The 25,698-nt window shown below is 38.0% G+C and overlaps 1 protein-coding gene across 3 annotated transcripts in view; it reads right to left on the bottom strand.

The window, feature by feature from the left end:
• LOC126457343 (lactoylglutathione lyase) overlaps positions 1-25,698 on the bottom strand; it is a 133,296-nt gene that overhangs the window by 69,290 nt on the left and 38,308 nt on the right. For all 3 annotated transcript variants that reach the window (XM_050093563.1, XM_050093564.1, XM_050093562.1), the window contains exons 2-4: positions 22,036-22,121; positions 14,745-14,968; positions 4,404-4,471 (exon numbers count right to left, since the gene is read on the bottom strand). In XM_050093563.1, coding sequence (XP_049949520.1) covers positions 4,404-4,471; positions 14,745-14,968; positions 22,036-22,107 — 364 coding nt within the window. In that variant the 5' untranslated portion in view covers positions 22,108-22,121. The remainder of the gene's footprint in view (positions 1-4,403; positions 4,472-14,744; positions 14,969-22,035; positions 22,122-25,698) is intronic.

Raw genomic sequence — 25,698 nt, 5'->3', positions numbered from 1 at the left:
TGGCTTAAATTATAAAGATATTTCAGTTAGCATAAGTTGGGATGGCATCGAGTTTTGTTTATCTAGCTTGGCTCTCATCACTCTTTTGTCCTTTGTGTGGCAAACCTCTGTTGAGTAATTACTTCACTCTATTTACTATCCATCAAGATGGGCTCCTACTCCTTTTAGAGGTCTTCTTTCCATTACTTGAGCATCAGCATGTTTTAACAGTGTCTGGTGAGGAGCATGTTGCATTTCATTCTGCTGTGGATGTGGGCATTCATTGGGTTGAGAACCATGCTCATTATTTTTAGTGTTTAACCAACATGCATAATTAGTCAATTACTGGTACATTCTATAAAAGTAGCGAACTCTGAAGCAGTTCATAAGGCTGTTTATCAATTATTATTCTAGAAGAAATCACTGGTTATACTCATACTGCCGACCACATCTACCATGAGCTTTGTTACTGTTGGCTACAAGCAACCTGTAATTAAATAGTGAAGATGACAAACATCACGCAATTGTAAACAGTAAATGTTCCCTGAACTGCAGTTATGATTTTAGTTGTGCTGCCATTCACTCAGGGAATACTTTGTAACATAACCTGTGACTCTTTTAATAAGTGAATGAGTTCCTTAGATGACTTATGATATTCTGAAGATTGCTATTGCTACATAAGTTAAGGCTCTAGGGATACTATTTTTAAAGAGGAACAGAGACGCAACAATATTTGGAGCTGTCAAATTTAGATTTTTATTTTAAATACTGTATTTAGTACTAAACAGAAATGTTTATTAACCAATACTGAATCATAATTTTAATAAAATATAGTATGATTTTATAGACATGTGATATGCCTCATTGTTAAATAAAAGAATTTTACACATATTACTGTTCAATCTCTAGAAGTAAAGCATTTTGTTTTCTATCTGACGTCCCTTTTTTTTTTTTTAACTAAATGTTAATTTAATGTAAATACCAGCAGCAAAATGTTTAGCAAAATAATAAAAATGTTATTTTGATTAAAAACTTATGATTCAATATTTGTTATCTGTTGTTGTTGTCTTCAGTCAGAAGATTTTTTTTCATGCAGCTCTACATGCTACTCTATCCTGTGCAAGTTTTTTCATCTCCAAGTAACTACTGCAACCTACATCCTTCTGAATCTGTTTAGTATATTCATGCCTTGGTCTCCCTCTATGATTTTTACCCTCCGCACCTCTCTCAAACACTAAATTGGTGATCCCTTGATGCCTCAGACCATGTCCTACCAACCAATCCCTTCTTCTAGTCAAGCTGTGCCACAAATTCCTCTCACCCCAATTCTATTCAGTAGCTTCTGATTAGTTACAAGAGATCTACCCATCTAATCTTCAGCATTCTTCTGTAGCACAACGCTTCAAAAGCTTCTATTCTTTTCTTGTCTAAACTGTCTATCATTCGTGTTTTACACCCATACATGGCAACACTGCAGATAAATACTTTTAGAAAGGACTTTCTCACACTTAAATCTACATTCAACATTACCAAAATTCTCTCCTTCAGAAACATTTTTCTGGCCATTGCCAGTCTGCATTTCATATCCTCTCTACTCTGGCCATCATCAGTTATTCAGCTACCCAAATAGCAAAACTTATCTACTATATTAAGTGGCTCATTTCTAATCGAATTCCCTCAGCACCACTTGATTTAATTTGACTGCATTCCATCATCCTTGTTTTGCCACTGTTGATGTTAATTTTATATCCTCCTTTCAAGACCCTGTCCATTCCATTCACCTGCTCTTCCAAGTCCATTGCAGTTTCTGAGAGAATTACAATGTCATTGGTAAAACTGAAAGTTTTTATTTCTTCTCCCAGAACTTTAATGTCAACTCCAAATTCTCCTTTGGTTTCCTTTACTGTTTGCTCAATGTACGGACTGGATAACATTGGCGACAGGATACAGCCCCGTCTCACTCCCTTCTCAACCACTGCTTCCCTTTCATGTTCATCAACCCCTGTAACTGCCATCTGGTTTCTGTAAAAGTTGTAAATTGCCTTTTGCTCCCTGTATTTTACACCTGCTACCTTCAGAATTTCAAAGAGTGTTCCAGTCAACACTGTCAAAAGCTTTCTCCAAGTCCCAAATGATATAAACATAGGTTTGCCTTTCCTTAACCTGTCTTCAAAAGAGAAGTCATAAGGTCAGTATGGCTTCATACGTTCCTACACTTCTCTGGAATAAAAACTGATCTTCCCCAACTTCGGCCTCTACCAGTTTTTCCATTCTTCTGTAAAGAAAAATGTGCCAGTATCCTGTAATATTGAATTATTGAACTTATAAATCAAAATTTGTACATCTATTGGCAAAGGCTTCCTTTGGATCTGTATTATTACATTCTTATTGAAGTCTGGAGGTATTTCGTCTGTCTCATACATCTTGCACAACAGATGGAAGAGCTTTGTCACAATAGCTCTGACAGAATATCATCTACTCCCAAGGTCTTGTTTCGACAGATCTTTCAGAGATTTATCACATTCTTTTCACAGTATCATATCTCCCATTTCAACTTCACCTTTGTCCTATTCCATTTCTATAATACTGCCCTCAAGTACATCTCCTTGTATAGGCTATCTATATTCTCCTTCCACCTTTTCCTTCGTTACTTAGGACTCAATTCCCATCTGAGTTCCTGATATTCATACGGCTACGTCTCTTTTTTTCCAAAGGTCTCTTTAATTTTCCTGTAAGCGGTATGTATCTTTCTCCTTAGTGATATACGGTTCTAAATCCTTACATTTGTTCTCTAGCTGATCTCTCTCTCTCTCTCTTTTGACATTTATATTTCCTTTCACCTGCTTCATTTACTGCATTTTTGTATTTTCTCCTTTCATCAATTAAATTTGTTATTTTCTGTGTTATGCAAGGATTTCTGATAGGCGTTGTCTTTTTATCTATTTTATTCTCTGCTGCCTTCTATCCATTTGTCGTCTTCTGTATTTCTTTCCCGTTGTCAATTGTTGCCTAATGCTCTCTCTGAAATTCTCAACAACCTCTAGTTCTTTCAACTTACCAATGTCACATCTCCTTAATTTCCTACCTTCTTCTAATTTCTTCAGTTTTAATACGCAGTTCACAACCAATAAATTGTCTTCAGAGACGACATCTGCCCTTGAAAATGTCTTATAATGTAAAATCTGGTTCTGAAATATCTGTCTTACTATTATACAATCAATCTGGAATCTCCCAGTGTCTGCAGGTCTCTTCCACATGTACAATTTTTTTTTACGATTCTTAAACCAAGTGTTACCAATGATCAAATATTTTCATTTTATTATAAATATAGAATTTAAATAAAAGTAAAACCAAGTAATCCTTAGTGAGATTCAAACGAGCAACATCACAGGCAATACTCACACACTATACACTTGATTATCGTTGACTTGGTTACAGAGTATGCTCAGAAATCTTCTACTTTCCAAAAGTGATTTTTTCCAACTTTTTTGAGAACTGCAATGTACTGCTTTACAAAACTGATCTCCGTGTACAGTGTGTAAACTTTTGGATGGCAGACCTCTCCCTAGTCCTGAATCGGTAGAAGTCGTTAAACGTCGGTAGGCTTCGGTAGGCATGCAGTTTAGACTGCTGCCAACATTACGTAGCTGACTGTGTTGTACAAGATAGCCATTGTCGCCTGCTTCGTTATTGTTTTGCGCTGTACTGTTCTGCGTGTTTTTATGGTGCAGTTGTGCTAAAGATTATCAAAATGAGTGAAGAGGCAGTTGCTGGCCCACCTCGGGAGTCGCCAACAACCCCTACCGGTAGGCCTACGGTTAGAAGAAGCCTTTCGTCTGCTTTCGTGTAAGCATGACGTGCAAATTGTAGTGCCAGCACTGCAACTGGTAGGTGTGCCTTGTCCCCCCCCCCCCCCCCCAAAAGGGTCCACTCCCCTCCCCTCGCCAGCCAATGCTTGCTTCCTCCTCTCCCCGCACTCCCCTCACGACTCTGCCGTCTTACAGTTAACACACTGTACCGACCTTCAAATACCATAAACATGAGGAAAACCAAAGAGGCCAAAGTGGTCCAGAAGGCTTCCTTGTAAATTAATACCTTACACTCATTGTCTGTACATTGCCCTAAAATTTGTTCCAGTAAATAAATCCCAATGGGCAATACAGTGAAACTCTTCCTCAGCAAATTGATTCCCTTTACATCTCTATACCCTTAAGAAGGCATTGTTCCATGCTTATAAAGCTCTTGTCATCCATTAACGCTGAAGTCCTTTTGTATAGGGTGTAGAAATTATGTGAAATGTAACAAACATATAGACAAATATATGGCTTTGTGTCAGTAAATGCAATTTTAGTTCCTAATTATTCTCTAAAGAAAAGGTTAAAAAATGATCAATATTCATTCCTTAAAAGACTTGATAACTTTACCATAGCCTCTTGGTTCTGCATTTCCATTGTGATACTTGCAATCAGGATCACTTTCAGTTCCCCAATTACTGAAAATTAAAAAAAAAAAAAGCAACTTATTATAGTACAGTTACGAATAAAGAAAATTCGACGAGATATCAAACTTTCATTGATATTAACATTCTGAGGCACTTTTAAGTTCTATAATCCAATTGCATGGCATGCTTTTAAACAAACTTACTCTATTCTTTGTTTTTACAAAAATATTGCAGTAAATTATTCTAAGACAACCATTCCTACTCCCTACATAGAACACAATTCCCAATGTGCCACTGAAATTACCACATTAATACATACTGAGAAAAACACTAACCACATGTAAGAAGTGGAGTAAATCCAACAAGCCAAAAGACCATGTCAATTTTTTAAAAATAAGGGCATTTTAAGAATGCCAAGGCGTAAAGTGTGATGAGCAATGTAAGAATGATGTTGAGACTGTAAATATAACTTTGATTAGGACCACACTTGAAAACCCTTCGATTTAAAATGAGGAAAGCAAAATTTTAGTTGTGACTCACTAAACATATACGACAATGATAGGCAGCAAATTTATACTTATGGGCAGAGATCAGCCTTTTATTAAATGCACATTCCATAAAACAGATATGACAAATTTTCAGAAAATGTTCAACATTTGCACCAATAGCAAGGAATGGAAAATAATACACTATAGAATTTCAAATATTGTACACACCACAAAGATTATACGAAGTTATCAGGACAAGACATCAATTATTACTCACAGTTTATGAACACCATAGTACTGGAATATGGTGGTGAAGAGAACTGCTCGAAGAGGATAGTATGCAGCTGAACGAGAACCAATCTGTTTGCTTTGAAACCAATTTGTGTCTAAGCTTAAATGGTGTGAACATTTTTATGTCTGCAAGCTATGAAGCCTTTCAAGCTACACTGAACTTTACTGAAATGTAATTCAGCAATATAATGGAATGCAGTACTAAACCTAAAATATATGGCTGCTCTTTCCATGGTAAAAAGAGCAACATTTAGTAGTGAGTCTTGTTACAAGAAAGTGACAGGTGCCCTTACTTTCTGCTCTTCAAAATCTTTATGTGAAGTTCATTCCAGGTACCAAATGCCAATTTTAGGACGCCGATGAAAGGTGTGTACGAAATCCTCAGTACTTTTGAACTATACAGTGAGTCATTATTATCTTTACCCATGTTCCACATGGGACATTTCCGAATCAAATTAAAACATAATAAACAATAGAAACTCCAGGCTGTAATATCAACAATATTAGAAAAAGGACAGATTGCTGCTCACTGTAAAGATGACCCATTGAGTTGGAGACAGGCACAATGAAAAGACTGTTACACATGCAGCTATCAGTCAAATCCCTCTTCAGCAAAGAAAACACATATACATTCACACTAGAAAGTACATCTCACTCACATGACTGCTACCACCAGCAGCTCCAATCAGAATGTCATTGTTACCCGCTGTGTGACCCACTCTGCATAGCTATTTACGCAACCGTCGCATTCTGACTGGAGCCATAGGCAGCAGCGATCATGTTTGCATGATGAGTGTGAGTGTGTGTGTGTGTGTGTGTGTGTGTGTGTGTGTGTGTGTGTGTGTGTGCGAGCGCGCGCGCCTGCGCACATATGAAGGCTTTGGCTGAAAGCTATAATGTGTAACAGTTTTTCATTGTACCTGTCTGCTACTCAATGGGTCATCTTTATGATGCTTAGCAATCTATCATTTCCTAATATTGTTGAAATTATAACATGTTGATAAAAACCTACAAACTTGATACAGTCCTCCTCCATGGTTTTCTACAGCAATTAAGGATTGGATGAGCCAAGAAGAGTACCAGTTCAGCTAATGTACACAGAATAAAGGATATATTAATTTCATGGGAGTAATAGTATTAGTATCCTCATAGAATGTATGATAAAAAAAGCTCCATACATACAGAACTCTGAGAAATGAGTTGGAAAGAAGAGGAAAGGGGAACGGTGTAAACTATTTATATAACAATTTATTGCATCAAGATCACCTATCTATATATATAAAACAAAGTCGGGTTTGTTACAACACTTATAACTCGAGATCTGCTGGACCAATTTTCATGGTTTTTGATTTGTTGGATTTGTCTCCGCCCCGAATAGTAGAATACATCTTAAAAATAATGAAAAATTGACGAATACTTGAAAAATGCGTTATTTTCCCTAAAAGTTCTTTATTTTCGGAGCTGTCAAATTTTTTTGTCAAAATCTGTAAGTAATGATTGACATTTATGCATGCGTTCATAAACTATTTAAAATAGATGAATAAACTATTATGTGTATTTTTTTTTTTTTTTTTTTTTTTTTAAAAAAAAGATCGAAAAATATTATGCGTGCGTTCAGAAATGTGTAATGAATACTTAATCTATATATATAAAAGAAAGTCGTTTTAGTTACACTATTTATAACTGAATAACGGCTGGACCGATTTGGCTGAAAATTGGTGGAGAGGTAGCTTAGAACCAGGAGACGGGCACAGGATACTTTTTATCCTGTTCGACCGCTATAAAACGTAGTATAACAGAAACGCATCTGGCGTGGAATAACAAAACGCAAATTAGATTTAGTAGTTCAAACGAATGTACCCCTATTGAACCCCCAACAAAAGGAAGTTTATGATACATTAATGAAGGCAATTGATGATGGAAATAGTGGTTTATATTTCCTGGATGCCCCTAGTGGAACTGGCAAGACATTCCTCATGTCAGTAGTTTTAGCCACTGTTCGTGCGAGATCCAACATTGCGGTTGCAGTTGGTTCTTCCGGAATAGCAGACACATTGTTAGAAAGATGCCGTATGGCTCAGTCAGCATTAAAATTACCGTTAAATCTTCAAGCTATTGAATAACCGACATGTAATATTACAAAAAACTCAGCAGTGGCCGAAGTTTTATCAGCATCCAAGATCTGGGACGAATGCACAATGGCTCATAAACGTGCATTAGAGGCACTTAACTGAACATTGAAAGATCTACGCAATGACTCTAGATGTTTTGGAGGAGCAATGATTTTACTGTCTGGCGAATTCCGCCAAACACTGCCAGTAGTTCCAAGATCAATGGCTGCAGATGAAATAAATGCTTGCCTCAAATCATCGAATCTATGGAGCTTTGTGAAGAAACTTTAACTGACAACAAACATGAGAGTTGCATTGCTTAATGATACATCTGCTGAAGATTTCTTTGAGCAATTGCTGACTATTAGTAATGGTCGAGTACCTGTCGAAGAATCGAGCGGATTGATTTCATTTCCTCATAATTTCTGTAACTTTGTCTCATCAAAAGACGAACTTGTCAACAAAGTATTCACAAATATCATTACTAACTACAAAAGTAATGAATGGTTGAGTGAGTGAGCAATTTTAGCGGCTAAGAATAAAGATGTAGATGACCTAAACTACATAATTCAGAATGAGATCATTGGTAAAATGCATACATTCAAATCTATTGACTGTGTAACAAATGAAGATGAAGCCACCAACTATCCAATTGAATTTTTAAACTCTTAGGATGTGCCTGACATACCACCGCACAATTTACGCCTAAAAGTTGGCTCCGTAGTAATCATGCTTCGAAACATAAACCAACCAAAACTGTGCAACGGTAAACGTTTTGAGGTAAGTAAATTGATGACCAATGTTATTTACGTGACGATACTCAAAGGAAAATTCGAGGCCGAGGAAGTTCTCATTCAGAGGATCCCGATGGTCCCAACCGATGTGCCGTTTGAGTTTAAAAGACTTCAATTTCCGATCCGTCTTGCATTCGCTATGACCATTAACAAATCACAAGGCCAATCCTTGAAAGTTTATGGTTTAAATCTGGAATATCCATATTTTTCAAATGGTCAATTATATGTGGCATGTTCACGGGTCGGAAGACCATATGCGTTGTTTGTTCTTGCACCTGATAATAAAACAAAAAATGTTGTGTATCACAAGGTACTGAATTGAAGAGTGGAAGCTATGCACCAAAAACCATAAAGAATCATTAAAATACTTAATTTTTATTTGTCCCAATAAAAAATTGAATTTAACATCCCAAATTTGATTATTTATTGGCTTTAAGGCGGAACAGAGTTCGCCGGGTCAGCTAGTTTGCTATAATATTCACATTGCTGGTTCGGCACTTCATTGCCATCTTCTGGTGTGGTAATTAATCCACAGTTTTGTCATGATATATAAAATCAAGTCGTATCCATTCTGAACATGATGAAATAGCAGAAAATATCATTATATGCCAATAAAATATACATGATGTCATCAGGTGGTAAGAGAGACAGAAACAAACATTGTTGTATGAGCTTTATATAGGGATTAAACAATAGAGGGGCATGGGAATGGGGATGGAACTATGGCAATAGATGAAGCAGGGTAGATAACTATGCAATCTATATCCACTTAGTTTACTATATGCAATTTTTAAAGGAAATATCTTAAAAGCCCAAGCGAGAATAAAAAAATAAAAGTTATAATTTTTAAGTAATACAGTTGATAATAGGTCAATTTTAAAAAACACTGAAGTAAACTATGATGCAGGTAAATCTTACTTGTAAATTAAAGTCTATGGTAATTCTGTGTTTTTGTAAACGTCTTGGATGCACTCTTATAGGAATTTACTTATCAAGTAAAAACCAATGCAGACCAATAATTCGAATAGAAATTACCCATTTATAGAATTTGTTTTATCTAGTAACTATTGTTGTGTGTTACACCTAATTTCTTCATGCAACTTTGTAAGAAGTGTCATATGGCAGGAAGGCAGAGAAAGCTGACAGCTAATCACAGCTGTTTGGTGTATCAGAATGTTAGACTCTGAACACAACAAGCAATTTGAAAAACTTTAACGTGCAATGAAGAACATTTAAGTAATTGTATCAGGTAATGGGATTCAGTTGTCTTTCCTAAGAAGTTTGTGACACTGTAAAGGACACAAAAAATACATTTGAATCTCTGATGACGGTATCTACATAAACAACTGCTTTCAGTTGTTGCTACAGAACTGAATTCAGTTTGATGATTAAGGAGGACTACTCTAAACAATAGATCTGACATAATATTGACTTGTATGTTTAGCATACTTCTAGCATTTGCAGATTTACAAAGTCTTTTTGACAGTTTTGACTCAAACACATTTTCACAATCTGAATTCATCAGTGATAAACTACAGGGCAAAACACTACATGCAATTTCTATGGGAAACAATTTGCAGTTATAAGAGTCAAAGGATATGAAGGGCAGGCAATAATTGAGAATGGAGTGAAAGAGAGTTGTATCCTATCCTCTATGTTAACCAATTTTGGTGACGACGTTTGGTTTTGTGGGGTGCTCAATTATGCGGTCATCAGCGCCCAAACAAAGTCTCAGTTTTTTCACAGTCCAATTTTTTTCACAGTCCAATCTAGCCACTGTCACGAATGATGAGAATGAAGATGAAATGATGAGGCCAACACAAACACCCAGTTCCCGGACAGAGAAAATCCCAACCTGGCCGGGAATTGAACCAGGGACCCCGTGATCCAGAGGTAGAAACGCTATGTTAACCAATGTGTACATAGAATAAGCAGTAAAGGAAACTAGAAAGAAATTTGGCAAAGGAATCAATGTTTGGGGAGAACACACTTTAGCCAATCGAACTGTAATTATAATGTAATTCTATCAGACACAGAAAAGAACTTGGAAGGTCAGTTAAATGGAAACTATTGTGTCCAGAAAAGATAAATATCAACTTCAGTACAATAAGGGTAATGGAGCGTGAATATTTTTGGAGTGTAGTCGATTTAAATAAGGCAACACTATGGGAATCAGAATTAAAAGTATTATACAAGTATGTTAACATCAAATATAAACTTCATTAAATGCTGAAAGTCATATCTGGAAGCAATTGTTTGGATTGTTGCGATGTAGGGAACTGAAAAAAGGATGATCAACAGTATGAGCAAGAAGAGAGTACCGTATTTACTCGAATCTAAGTCGCACTTTTTTCCGGTTTTTGTAATCCAAAAAACCGCCTTCGGCTTAGAATCGAGTGCAAAGTAAGCGGAAGTTCTGAAAAATGTTGGTAGGTGCCGCCACAACTAACTTCTGCTGTCGAATATATGTAGTGCTACACAGGCATGCTTTCCAGGTACAAAGATAAATACTGGCGCCAAAACCTCTGCATCAGTAAATAAATTTAAAAAAAGCTGGAAGACGAGCTTTGTTCTCCTCCCCGAGTTTTGACCACTGCATTTTCATACATTATCCAACGAAGTAAATACAAATTTCATATTGTTCATCTTCGAATGTAGCAGCATTTCAATGTACTACAAAAATCCGACTGGCAAGACTGTTTGGGATGTTTGTCAATATGGGAAACTACGTTCTGAATTTTTTCCTACCTGTGAGAAGAGATGGTTGCTAATAGGAACTTTTATGAATTGTGAATCACATGCGGTATTCTCTTCACCATAAGAATAATACAAATATAAACATTTTGTCATGTATTCTTTCATGTTTGCAGCTATCTCATTTAAATCCAGTCTGCCTAATAAACTACGAAACTAGAATGAGACAACAGCAAACGCGGAAGAATGCACATATCATGTCATGTTTATATTCATATTATTCTTATGCCTAATAGTGAAACAGTCAGAAATGAAGCTCTGCAATTGACTAGATTTTTAAATCTAAGATGACTCTAATTTCTGTGCAGAATGTAATGTACTAAAGAGGCGTCTGCAAAGATTTTCAAACGGAGAAAAATTTTCGCTAAACTCTCGTTCAAAACATCTTCTATCATACGCAGTCTTTTATTTGGTTCTTGTTGATCATTATCAAAGAAAGCAGCAGTGTAACTAACAACAAATAGCAATCTCTTGCCATTGTTTCGGTGTTCTGTGTTGTACGCAACGGTATCATGCACAAAAGCAAGCCATGCGGCAAGCGGCGACAGGCCATAAACACTCATCATCAGAAAGCGACAAACAATGCATGGCACAATACAGTAATGCATTTTCAGCTTAGAGTAAACACCTATAACAAAGAGAACAGCACTTATCAGATCAAAGAAAAATAAGCAATCAATTCAAACCAGACGAAGCACGTGAAAAAGGAAGGGTACCCGTATAAATACGGACGGAGTGCCTGACGCGTAGCAATGGCTACCTGGTAAAGCTTAACTGCTAAGATTACGACTTGAACCAAACTACTGTAGCTGTATCGTCATTCATTTGACCTAAATTATGTCTCATATTATAATGGACCAACTTTGTTTCGATTTGGTGGTGCGGCCTAAAACTTTTCTCTCCCCTTGAATTTCGAGTCTCAAATTTCAGGTGCGGCTTAGATTCGGGAAAAATTTTTTTCCTTGATTTCGAGTCTCATTTTTCAGGTGCGGCTTAGGTTCGAGTGCGGCTTAGGTTCGAGTAAATATGGTAGATGCTATTGAAATGTGATGTTTTAGAGGACTGCTGAAGATTAGATGGGGAAACCAAGTTCCTTAAAAAAATGTACTGAACTAAATTGGGAAGGAAACAGCTTTACAACACAACCTGGCTAAAAGATGGGGTAGACCTATAGGCACTCACCCTGGAGCATCAAGGAAAAGTTAATCTGGCAATGAAAGAAACTGTGGGATGTAAAAATTATACAGAAAACCTTAAAAATTTAATTGCCTTGTCCCTCTTGTGAGCTTGGTTCAAAACTATGAATGGCCTACCTTTGCACTAGCAAACTGTTGGTACATTTCTTATCATTTTTGTTTCTCTGGAATCATATTCGAATCAAAAGTGGAAATAATCTATGTTTAGAAGTTTTTAAATACATGTCTTTTGCATATATTGCTCTTTCCTAACAGTTATCTGTAGTGCAATTTTACCTTCTGAGACTAGGTTATGGATTTTATTACTAACTTTCATAGCACAATTTTATATTACCATACCATACCATACCATATCTGGGAGTATGCGTACGGAACGATTTGAAGTGGAATGATCATATAAAGCTAATTGTTGGTAAGGCGGGTACCAGGTTGAGATTCATTGGGAGAGTGCTTAGAAAATGTAGTCCATCAACAAAGGAGGTGGCTTACAAAACACTCGTTCGACCTATACTTGAGTATTGCTCATCAGTGTGGGATCCGTACCAGGTCGGGTTGACGGAGGAGATAGAGAAGATCCAAAGAAGAGCGGCGCGTTTCGTCACTGGGTTATTTGGTAACCGTGATAGCGTTACGGAGATGTTTAATAAACTCAAGTGGCAGACTCTGCAAGAGAGGCGCTCTGCATCGCGGTGTAGCTTGCTCGCCAGGTTTCGAGAGGGTGCGTTTCTGGATGAGGTATCGAATATATTGCTTCCCCCTACTTATACTTCCCGAGGAGATCACGAATGTAAAATTAGAGAGATTAGAGCGCGCACGGAGGCTTTCAGACAGTCGTTCTTCCCGCGAACCATACGCGACTGGAACAGGAAAGGGAGGTAATGACAGTGGCACGTAAAGTGCCCTCCGCCACACACCGTTGGGTGGCTTGCGGAGTATCAATGTAGATGTAGATGTAGATGTTCAGTACAAGAAAAAGCAAAATGGAAATGTTGCAAGTGACTTGAAAAGGGTAAGATATCTATTACAGCCCCTTTCTTTCAATCAATCTTGGTATTTCTTATATCAACAAAAATAATAAAATTTTGAAAATAGGACTGGATTGATGAAAAATCTACTCACCAGGTGGAGCCAGGAGAAAAAGTCATGGAAACGTGCAAGCTTTTGGCAATGTTTAAGAAGTGGAGAGAGCTACTGAAAAGTTGTCCAGAATCCTGGATCGAGAAACCCTTACAAAATAGGATGAGAAGGAAAGACTGGTAGTTGGAAACTGTGCTGGATGAGATTTGAAAACCTAAGAGTTTAAAGGTGGAAGAGAGGGTAATAAGCAAGACATATTACTGACAAAACATTGAATGAGAGTTAATAACACTGGAAAGCTAAGTACATGGTAGAGGTGGGGGAGGCAAAAAATGGACATGTTAGAAGATAAACAATCCAGAAAACTGAAAGGGAGGGAAGAGAAAATAGCTACTGAAATGAAATGCCAATACCAAAGAAATTAAGATAAATCAAGACCAAGTGGGTGGCGAGAACCAAGCACATGCAGTGCAGTTCCCAGCTGCGAAGTTCTGAGAAACTGATGTCAGGAGGGAGAACCCAGAGGGCACTTGTGGTGGAACAGGCATCAAGGCCATGACTGTCACATTGTAGAGCATGGTCTGAAACAGGATACTGTGTACTGCCGATATACATCCTCTGCTTATACCCTTTTATCCTAACTTATAACTTGGTGGTAGTCATATCATTACAGGGCCAGTATAAGTAGTGGTGCGAGGGTGCATAGGCCAAGTTTTACAGCATCCCTCTTGTAAGATTTACCCTATGCACCCTACTACCACCACCTATACCACTTCTGTAACTGGCAAAACATACATTATCACCAAAGTCATGACCTCGGTGCCCATTTCACCACGTGTGTCATCTGGATGTTCCATCCTGACACCAGCTTTTTAAAACTCCACAGGTGGGAACTGACATTACAATATGAGCTTGGTTCTCACCATCCACCTGGCCTTAATTTATGTGAATTTCTTTGGTCTTGGCATTTCTATTCCACAATTATTCCCTTTTACTTTTCACTATTGTTTCTTTTCTGACCCGTCTGCTTTTCTCCTTCCCCCACCTCTACCATGTATAATGCACTTAGCTTTCTGCACTTATTAACTCTCCCATGATGTTTTGTCAGTAATCTCTGTCTTGCTTATCACTCTATTTTTCACTTAAAAGGTTTCAGATTTTCAATCTTGTCCAGTGCAGTTCCCAACGATAAGTCTTTCCTTCTCATTCTATTCGATCAGTCTCCCCTGACCCGGGGCTCTGGAAGACTTTTCAGTTACTCTTCCCGTTTTCTAGACAATGCCAGTCCTTTTCTTTCACCCCTCTTGCTTCCGCTTCAACTATTCTGCCAGAAGAAGGAGCCACTGGCTACAAAGACTTGCAAATTTCCATAACTTTTGTATGTTCTTACCTGCTGCTGCTTGGTGGGTAGATTTCCTTATCCAGCCAATTATATCATATTAGTAATTCTTATACGAGAAAACACTCAACTTATAGATAAATTAACACACAGACATTGACATCATCTATGTACATACTTCATCAAATTTGCATCTTGCATGAAAATATTCAAACAATTTAGTTTTCTTGCTTTAATAACAAGATTTAATAAAGTTATTTAAAAAGATGCTTACTGTGTTAATTCCAATGTTGCTTTTCTGGAAAATGTCCACTTCGTCTGTTGCTGTAAATCTGCTGGTATGTCTTCCTGTTTTTCGTAACCCATAAAATACAATGAAAACTTCATTTCCGGGAAATCTAACTTCTGAAGCAATCGCATGCCCATAACATTCGTGTAGAATTCTAATGAGCGCCTTGGGTCTTTAATACGATACATTGTTTGTTGGAAAATAAAATCCTGCAACATGACAAAATTTTTACATCATTCTATCCAAATTAACAATAGCATTACTTGGTATTGTGTGAAGTTTTTCTTCACAGCACTTAAGGGAAAGATTTACACTAATCAAACTATTATTTGTAACAATATGGTGACAAACTGTGCAGCATCCTAAGATTTGGGAAAATTAAGTACAGTGTCAATTTATTTCAGAATCTTGCTTCTTTCTGACAATTAGCTACGATTGTGAGGTTAGCTGCAGAAAAATTTTCGATCAAAGATTTTAGTAATGCTTGACTATCTGACAGAAATCTGATTATACACTGACAGAAAAAAAATAATAAAAAAAATCACAATACCAAGAAGGAATTTGGTGCCGTAAAGGAAAACTAGTGAGCGTGTTTCTATGTCTGAAAGCTCTTATTCAAATTTCACGCTAGTCACATAACAGTGACTCTACTAGTGTCACTATGAGGATGCAAATCAGGTTTCCTTTAATACACGCTTACACGCTGTGACAATCAAGAGCATTAGTTACCTTTGAGCTAGCACGTGGTGAACTGATGTTAGTCAAGAATGCCTTTAAGGAAACACAGACATCATTATTAACACCTTACTAAGTTTGAATGAGGTCATGTAATAGGGCTACGAGAAGCTGGACGTTCCTTCTGCAATACTGCAGACTGACTCTGCAGGAATGTAGCCACTCTACACGATTGCTGGCAGTGGTGGTCACAACAATGCATGGTCGCAAGAAGACTGGGCTCCAAATGGCCACGTGACACTACCAAGAGAGACAACCGTCATGTTCAACATGGGGCTCTCCCACATCATACTGCATCTGCAGCAACAATTTAAGCAGTGGTTGGCACCACAGTGACACAACAAACAGTTACAAATTGGTTACTTCATGCCATTTGTCCTGTACTGTGCATTTTACTGACCCCAAACCACTGCCATTTGCGACTTCAGTGTTGTCAAGACAGAGCTTACTGGAGGGCAAGGTGGTCTGATGCACGACTCCTTATGACAGCAGGAGCACTCTCATGGTTATCCAACACACCCCAACTGCAAATTTGTACATCAATCTGGTGATTTGGCCTGCTGTGGTGCCATTCATGAACAGCATTTCAGAGGATGTTTTCCACAAAAATAACATTCGCCCACATAACATTCCCCCACATATTGCAGTTACAACCCAAAAATGCTCTACAGAGTGTCGACATGTCTTTATCACTACATTTGTCTCCAACTGAGCACATATGCGACATCATTGGATGACAGCTCCAGTGTCATCCACAATGAGCAATAATTGTCCCAGTACTGACTGACCAAGTGCAACAGCAATGGAATTCCATCGCTCAAAATGACATCTGACACCTATGCAACACAATGCACGCAAGTTTGCATGGTTGCATTCAAAATCCTGGCGGTTACACCAGTTATTAATCAGCATTTCACATTTGCAATGGCTTATCTCGTGCTTACATTAACCTGTGATCTTCTAATGTTAATTACTTAAATATGTTACCTACACAAATGCTTTCCTGAAATTTCATTACTCTACATTAATTATTTTTTGGTGTTGCAATTTTTTTCTGTCACTGTATTAATCAAAATGCTTAATTCTGAGTTTATTCAAAACATAGTAAATATGAGAAAACAAAATCTAATTACATAACTAAATGGACACCTCAATTTTATTTATTAACATCATATATGTTTAAAAACTTACTTCAAGATATAGAATACCCCCCCCCCCCCCCCTCCCTCTCTCTCTCTCTCTCTCTCTCTCTCTCTCTCTCTCTCTCTCTCTCTCTCTCTCTCTCACACACACACACACACACACACACACACACACACACACACACACACACACAAATATTATATGTATTAATAACTTTGGCATCTTTAGTTGCATTTCTTCACTGAATATGCAATGCTCAAAAAAGTATGCTGAGCCGCAGCCTTATTTCACCAGTTTGGGTTCCCAGCAATAAGGTAGAGTTTCCAACATAACACACAGTGGAATGGGTAAGAGTGTCCCAGCAATTCATTACTGTGAAGATATTTTCAAGAGCATACCCAGGATTTGAGTAGAGGGTGAGGAGGGGGGGGGGGGGGGGGGGAGGGGGAGGGAGAGAGGGTGGCGGGGATGGGAGCAAAATTCATATTAGTCATGCAGTGAATGACAAATTAATTTTTATTTTACGACAAATGATCCTGAGTGCACCTGACAGTAGTAAAAATCCATAACAAGCTCTGGCTTTCTTCAAACTGATAATTGTTTTGGAATGTCTGTCTTCTCCAACTGGGCAGCTTGTAAGTCTGGTTTGCAATGATTTTTTTCTGGAGTGCTTTGGGTGGGGGTGGGGTTGGGGGTGTCAGCTATCCTATGCTGGCCCTCACTGCCTAAGCTCTTGGGTCTTCCTGTGATTCAACTTACCAACATAAAATATTTTATTTTCATAATTGAAATCAAATCACAATGATTATCTCTTCTTCCACAGTGCTATTATTTGATCTGAAATTATTGTCTTCATTTTAAATTTTCATTTTTTTCGAATTTTTGAAAGTTTTAGTGGTGTCACATATGTCACTGAATCAGCTTCTACTGCACAGAAACTGCAAATGTTTCATACTGCAATTACATGTGAGCAACTACTGTAGTTTACTGTGTTATAATGTGGAGTTTTGAAGTGATGCCCACTCCAGTCTATCCTAAGTTATGACCATTTATATGTTGAGACTGGCTCTAGCCAGAGCAGCCAGAGATAGTGGTCATGTGTACATGAGGTGTGAATGAATGTGTGTGTGTGTGTGTGTGTGTGTGTGTGTGTGTGTGTGTGTGTGTGTGTGTTTCTTTTCTGAAGAAGGCTTTGGCCACGAGCTCAGTGTGTGAGAGTCTTTTCATAGCACCTGTCTGTAACTCAATGTTTTCATCCTTACCATGAGAAGCAGCATTAACTTTCTGGCTTGACTGAATGTCACATACAACATCCTGAGAAGTTTTAGAGGCCAATGCAATACTTTACTTCAAGTAATTCCACATATAATATTTCAGCAAGGTAACGGTCAACCCGATGGCTAGAAATATGCAAGCCTTCTTCCAAGAACAATGGGTACCACTGGTTACCTAACCTACAAATTTGTCTACATGCTGCCCACAGAACATGTCTGGGATACAATTAGTTGGTAATATGTTCATCACAATCTTTTAACAACCAACGAGGATGCTCTGTGTATTAACATGCAGACAGCTTGTAGGGAAATTTCCCAGTAACATATCCAGAACCTTTTTCATTCAGTGCAATAACAGTTATACATTCTGATTGCAGCATGTGGGACTTCTGTAATGTACTGAATTCTTTAAGTCATATATAATATGTTGTTATTGCTGTTATTGGTGATGGTGTCTTCAGTCCAAATACTGGTTTTATGCAGCTCGCAGTTCTGCAATTGTGATAATTCTTAGTCTGTCAGACAAACAGTGAAGCATCCAGAAGACATGGTCAGATGTCAATGAAACTTTGTGCATGTAGACACCATCAGCAGGTATGAAAATAATTAGAGTTGCAATTCTCTGCAACAGGTAGAATGGCCACCACAGTGCATTAGTGTTGATACCAGGTCTAGCAGAATATGTAAGGGGTGTGAACAGATTCAAATGTCGAGTGATCGCTATAAGGGACATGGAGATGACACATGCTCATGTGAGACAGCATTATCAGCATCTGACAGATTTTGAAACGGCAACATTGCGAGACTCTACTTCCTTGGCTGGTCGAACTGTGCAATATCCAGATTTATGGAGTATACAGATGTGACAGTGCCCTGAAGCTGGACTGGGCAGTGGTACAATGAGTGCAGGCAGACACATCATCGAAGTTGTTGACCACATATAGCCACCACAAGAGAGAATCTCCACATTGTGAAGCAAGCATATCATAGCCCCTTCACATCTGTTCCTGCCATCTGAGAACAAGTAATGGACTCCATGCAACATTCTGTGTCATCCTGCACCATTGGCCAGAGACTAGCAACAGAAGGGCTGGGGAATTACTGTTCCATGCATAGGATCCATTAACACCACAACACAAATGGCTGTGCCTGGAGTAGTGCCACGATCAAGAAACATGGACCGCTGATGAATGGCATTGCAATGCGTTCAGCGATGAGTCATAGTTTGATAGTGATAGAGCAAAACTATGACAGCACAATGGTACACCATGGATATTGCTGCACCCTCATGTGTTACCCATCACACAATAGTACCACGACACTATTTTTCAAGAGGACAACACTTTTCCAAAATGGCATGTGCCTCTGTGAATTGCCTGCATGATGTTGAGTTACACCTGTGGCCAGCAAGATCAGCAGATTTGTTGCAGATATAAATCGTGTGGGACCAGTTCAGATGTCAACTCCATATCACTGCCCGTATCCATAATATCAAGGACCAGTTGCAACAGTTATGGGTCAGCTTGCCTCAGGAGAGGACATAACAGTTTTATTACACCCTTCCCTATCAAATCAGTGCAGGTATCCTAACTAAAGGGGATGCAATATCATACTGACAAGTGGGCTCATTGTCGTACTGATTCAGGGCGTATACGTGGACAAGGAAAAAAAATTCCCGGATTTCCCGGTTAAAAATACACTTTCTCCCAGACGAAAATACAATTTTTCTGTGCTAAATGACAAGATATTTTCCCTCAGAGCTGTAAAACTTATCAAGCCTTTGAAGGATTAAGGTTTCATCCATTGGCTTGAAATTACCGGCACATTAGTAAACGATTGTGAGCGGGGAAAAAAAAATTATATGCAGCCACAAGTACGCTGCATTTTTTCATATTACAGAAGTATAAATTCGAATTCCACCAAACTCGGCAAGTTACTTTTCGATGCATTGAAATCGAGTTTGCGGTGCACTTTTGTAAGTCAATCGTAATGCCACGTGATCTCGCCAGACAATGAAAGCAGGTATTCAGAGCATAGAACATGTGATGCAGTCAGTCAACAACAACATCACTGTTAAATAGTGTGAACACACGAGTAGGAAAAGTTAATGGCTTAAATTAATATGCAAGTGTGGCTGCAAGGGAAGCTACGCTTTCATATATAATACTGGTCTCGAAGATCAATTAGCCACCAAGTGTTATAATCCAAGAGCATTGGAATTTTGTAAACCATACTAAAATATCCAATTCCGCTTAAAGTGTACATTCGTGTGTCCAGATTCACAACGAAGTAGGTCCCAACCTGAAATTAAGCTTTTCAGTGTGGTTTTCAGGATGTAAATTTTCAATACTGGCCAACGATGCCATACGTTCATTTCATTTCATTTCATTGATAGTGCCATACGTGCCAGAAGAAGAAAACGTGCACTTGTAATCCAGCAAACAGTTGAAACTAGTCAATAGTATGGAACGAAACACTTCATTTCAAATAAATTCACTGCCGCAGCTGAAAAGATTAATAACAACGAAATTTCTTTAGCAAACCGACGAAAATAACTTCACTCACTGTTCTGCAAGGCGATTAATGCTTGACTGTTAAAAACTTGGAATTAAAATAAAACCAAGAAACTGAAACGAATAATGTATTTTTGCCTTCCATAATTATGTGATTTATTTTATATATGAATCTACAAAATCTATGAATTGATGGGTCCCAGCCACAGAAATCTGTTTTGTTTTCATTTGACGTGAGATCTGTAAATGAAGAGGAAACAGCTAAATAATTAAATGTAAACACTGCATCCCAGAAAAATTTTCTGGGTAGCATCTGGCTGCTTGCTACAACCACACTTCCAAGTAGCCAGAGGAGGGAGAATGTACTGTTCATACGCGACTGGCATCTTCTCTAACGAAGCTAATGTAAACAATTGTGATGTCACGCTCATTGCAAGCAGTTTGCTGTTATGAAGTATTGCATAGTCTTTCATCCTAATTCATTTAACACATTTTGTTGTTGGCAGACATTTGTGTGTGCAGTTAGTTTTCTTGTAAATAACGCATTTCCTTTGCAACTTAAGTTTTACTTAATTTTTTCTCCCGTTTATGTTTTATTGCTGAAATAGAATTCTGCAGTAGCAAGGTAGAGTAATATTCTTTGTCAGACTGTCAGTTGTTAGCAATCAAAATTACAAAAATTTAACTGAAAACGAAAACACTGAAAAATTCCCGGAGTTCTAAAAAATCCCCGGATCTTCAGGTTGTCCCGGGGTGTATACACCCTGCGATAAGTGGGTTCGTACTGCCAAGGGTTTCTTTTGTGTAAATTTTACTTGGCTTTGTTATCATTGAAATAACATTTTTGTTTCCTCCATCCCTTCTGGGTGCTTCAGTGTTTTGCCAGGAGTGTGTACTGTTACTTACCTAATCAGTGGCACAATGTAATTTTCAGTCACATGCATGCTTCCTAATGCTTCGATTTTCACTAATATTAACATATACATATGACATTAATTTTACATCTCCCCACTTCACTCTGTCAAAGACAGCAGTTATAATTCAAAAGCAGTTTCTATTTCGAAGCTCGAAGGCATACACATTCAATTTACCAGCATGGCATTATTAACACATTTTATTAGCTGATAATTTCATAAACTATGTGATGAAAATTCATCCCCAATGGTAGCATTTGTCAAACAAACATTTCTTAATACAATGTTCATTTGCTTATCAAGGTCTCCAAGTGTAACTCTCATCCAGCATGAATGTCACTGGCTATTTGTACTTGTAACCCCCCCCCCCCCCCCCCCCCATGAAAATTAACACACACAATGCCAACAAGATATTATGATCTTTTCACTCTCTGCCACAGGCTTCTTAATAATAGCAAGTGATGCTCCACTCATGTGGAAATCCAGTAACAGGACCATGTGTACTCTGTAAATACTCAGAATTGAAATAAATTACACAAGGACAGTCATTATGCAACACGAATAGCAAGAATGTACTACAGCTACCTCCTCTAAGAAAAATAGGGACTGTTACTGGACTTTAATTCACGAGTTTCTTAGTATCTAGACTACTACGCATCTTCTTAGTGAGAAAGTAAATGTCTTATATGTATACTACCTTTGTTGATGGATCTGGTTCTTTGCAATATTGCTTAGCTTCTCCATTTGACAACCCTGTAGTGTCACCCATTTTGATCAGTGGTTCTATGGAAAAGAAATGCACAATGAGGAGTGTTGACATGATACTTTCACCATAAAATCATTATTTATAGACACAAATTTCATTATGAGCAATGCAACTATATAAAACTAATTGAGTATATTATTAATATTTTTTTCCAAAACTGATAATCCAGAAAGACTGTAGGAGCCAGGTCTGGAGAGACGGCAGATGAGGTAGCACAGTGATTTCATTTTTTGTGCAACAGTCAAACACCAATAGGGATGAATGTGTGGGTGCATTATTGTGATGCAAGAGGCATGAACTGTCTCGCCACGTTTCAGGCAGTTTCCTTCTCACATTTTCTTGCAGGCATCACAACACCTCCTGACAGTACCGTTAATTAACAGTTTATCACAGCAGCACGAATTCATGTTAACTAATCCTGCAAAGGCAAAGAAAATTCTCAGCAAAGCTTTGACGTTTAATCTGACCTGGCAAGTTTCCTTTGGACTTGGACAACCTTTCCCAACCCACTGTGAAGATTGAACTTGGTCTCAACATCATCAACCACAGAATCACGTCTCATCATCAGTTATGATTCTCTTAAGGAACATCTCATTCTCATTTGTGCGATCCAAAAGTCTTTCACAGATTGCAAGGCAAAGATCTTTTTTGTCTTGGCACATGAGCCGTGGGACAAACTTGGCAGCAACACAATGCATTCCAAGATGCTGTGTCAGAATTTCATGACATGATTCAACTGAAATGTTACATTCTTCTACAATCTCTTGGACAGTCAGTGTTCAATTAGCATGCACAAATTCATAGACGTTCCTGACATGAGCGTCGTCAGTAGATGTTGAAGGGCATCCTGAACGGGGGTGATCTTTAACTTCCGTCTGTCCACGTCTCTAAAGGTTTTCATGAGTTTCAAGCAAAATTTAATGCAGATGCGCTACCCCTCTAACTCTGCCATTTTGAAATTCGAACACTGTGCGACACAACGGTCTGCTCAATATACCGCACTGAACAATAAGTAACAGGCATACAACATTGAAACTTTCAACAGTTACACAAGTGTATGCAGGGCTGCTAACCTCACTTCGCTCTAACACACTATTTGTGCAAAATTACGAATGTTCTGGAATTTTTTGAATAAACCTCTTAGCATCCGATAGGGATTCCAATGGGCCCTGGAGCTTCATTCAATTTTAATGATCTCAGTTGTTTCTCAACACCACTGACACTAATACTTATTTTAGTTATTTCAGGATTAAAAGGTTTTTCCTTTTTAAAGGAACATTTGAAAACAGTGCTAAGCATGTAAGGTTTTGCTTTGCTACCATCAATTTCAATTCGTGCCTCATCTGCTAGGACTGGACATGATCTTTGGTGCCACTAACAGCCTTTACATATGACCAAAATTTCTTTGAGTTTTGTAAAATATCATGTGACAATATTCTGCTACCATAGTCACTGAAGGCATCATGCATTTCTCTCTTGACATCCAAACACATTTCATTCAGCATCACTCTATCTACAGCCCTACGATTTGTTTTACAGCTATTATGCAGTAGTTCAAAGAGGAAGATAAGGAGGGGTGGTACAATTGAAGAATTGGAGAGGGAGAGAAATGGGGCAGAGGGGAAGAAAATTGTGTAATATTCTATTTTTGAGTGGTATAGATATCTGGTTTTAAATCTGAAAAACTGCTGAGAATATGTAAGCTCTTATGGTTCAAAAGGATAATGGTGAAGATTTAGTCATAGGCAGGGGCCTATACAGTTATTAACACGAAGGCTTTTGGGGTATATAAAAGCTGTTTGCAAACAACATCAAAGCAAGCAAGACTGGAAATAGAAATTGGTTACCTGATTCCCAATACTGCAAGTACTGGCAAGAGCTATTTATATTATCCTGAATGACTATCAATAGAAGTCCTGACAATTTTGCCAGTCTCATGTCACGACAGAAGTATTTTTCCCAAGGAGATAGTGATGTGAAATTGCTCGAGGAATGTCAGAGTATCATCAACTGACTGACAGCTCACAAGTGCATCACAGAACAAGTTTCAGATCCAACTGATGGCTTAAAGATGACAGTGGATTTACTTAAAGGTAAAGTATGTACCATCAGTAGGTATGATATTACAAATATGAAAGACATTCAATTATCAAAAAGACAAATGATGCAGAAATGAAACAGTCTATACAAGGTGTTCTATACTTCCAAGGCTTTAGGTTGGCATAACTCAGGATGAATTGAGAATAGGTTATGGATAAAAACTGTTTTGTTTATAACATCAGTATTGCATTTAAAGATGGCATGCCCACTGGAATTTTCCATGTTCGTTGAATAACCTTCAGTGACCCATTTTTTTATTTTCTGCAGGTGAAAAGTAATAAACCTGTTAAAACCTTTCCTCAAATGACTTATTTGTGGTGACTGTTATATGAAGTTTTTATAAATGGGTAGAGCAGTTAAAAAACAATCAGAGTTCAAAAACAGTCGGCCCTCTGTGACTGATGAGCAATGTCCTGGCTGGCCAGTTGAAGTGTCAACTCTTTCACATGAAACCCACTTTGATGACATTATTCGTGAAGACCAACATTTTACAGTTGAACATACGGTAAAAACAGCTGCAGTAAGTGTTGACGAAGTTCATAATGTTATCAGTAACAAGCTAAAGTACAGCAAAACAAGTGACAAGGAAAAAGGCTCAAAGTGTGTACAGACTTGAAAGAACGCTATGAAAGGGGAGGTGATCCTTTTCTAAATAAGATTTTAATGTGTCATGAAACTTGGGTTCATCATTTTGAACCAGAGTCCTAAAGACAAAGCATAAAAAGGAAATACATCAGCTCACATGTCTGAAAGAAATTCAGAACACAAGAATGTGCAGAACAAGTCACGTTGACCATCTTTTGGGATGTCCCAAGGTCTCGTCTTTTGTGGTTGCCTGAGTAACCAGTGTACAATAAACAGTGCCTACTACTCAGGCAAGCTGATTGACAAAGTAAAGCCAGAAAAGAGAGAAAAACAATGTGGATCTCAAAGAAAAGGTGTGATATTGCTACATAACAATGCTGACCCAAAAAAACACTAAAAAAAGGGGGTTTGGAGATACTATTTTATTCTTCTTGGAGTCCCGATTTGGCACCCTCTGATTTTTATTTGTTTGGTCCAGTCGAGTGTGCATTACGTGGAAAAATATTCAGCAACAACGAGGTGGTCACAGAATCTGTGGGAAAGTGCCTGAAACCCATGGACAGACTTCATCATTGGAAAAAATGTAATATTATTGGTGGGGATTATGTTGAGAAGTAGTAAAACTCTCATTGTGTAAAAATACAGTTTTTTTCCTACATCAATTTGTCTCTTTAATTATTGAATGTCCCTTGTATAAACCAAATATACAAACAAACTAGATGCTTCACATTGCACGCTAATCAACTGCAATGGACCTTGGCTCTACAGCCACACTTATTACCTAACTGGTAAAAGGTTTGAGCTGTATACCCCTCGGCACTGAATTGACAACACACTGATCCACCACAGCCCACTTCACAAGCAGTTATATTATTTGAGAGAAACAACACTGCAGCTTTTAAGACCTGT

Source organism: Schistocerca serialis, chromosome 2 (assembly GCF_023864345.2).
Source record: "Schistocerca serialis cubense isolate TAMUIC-IGC-003099 chromosome 2, iqSchSeri2.2, whole genome shotgun sequence".
NCBI classification, from domain to species: domain Eukaryota; kingdom Metazoa; phylum Arthropoda; class Insecta; order Orthoptera; family Acrididae; genus Schistocerca; species Schistocerca serialis.
Note: the sequence above shows the minus strand (reverse complement) of the source record. Positions and strands in the feature narration are given on the sequence as shown.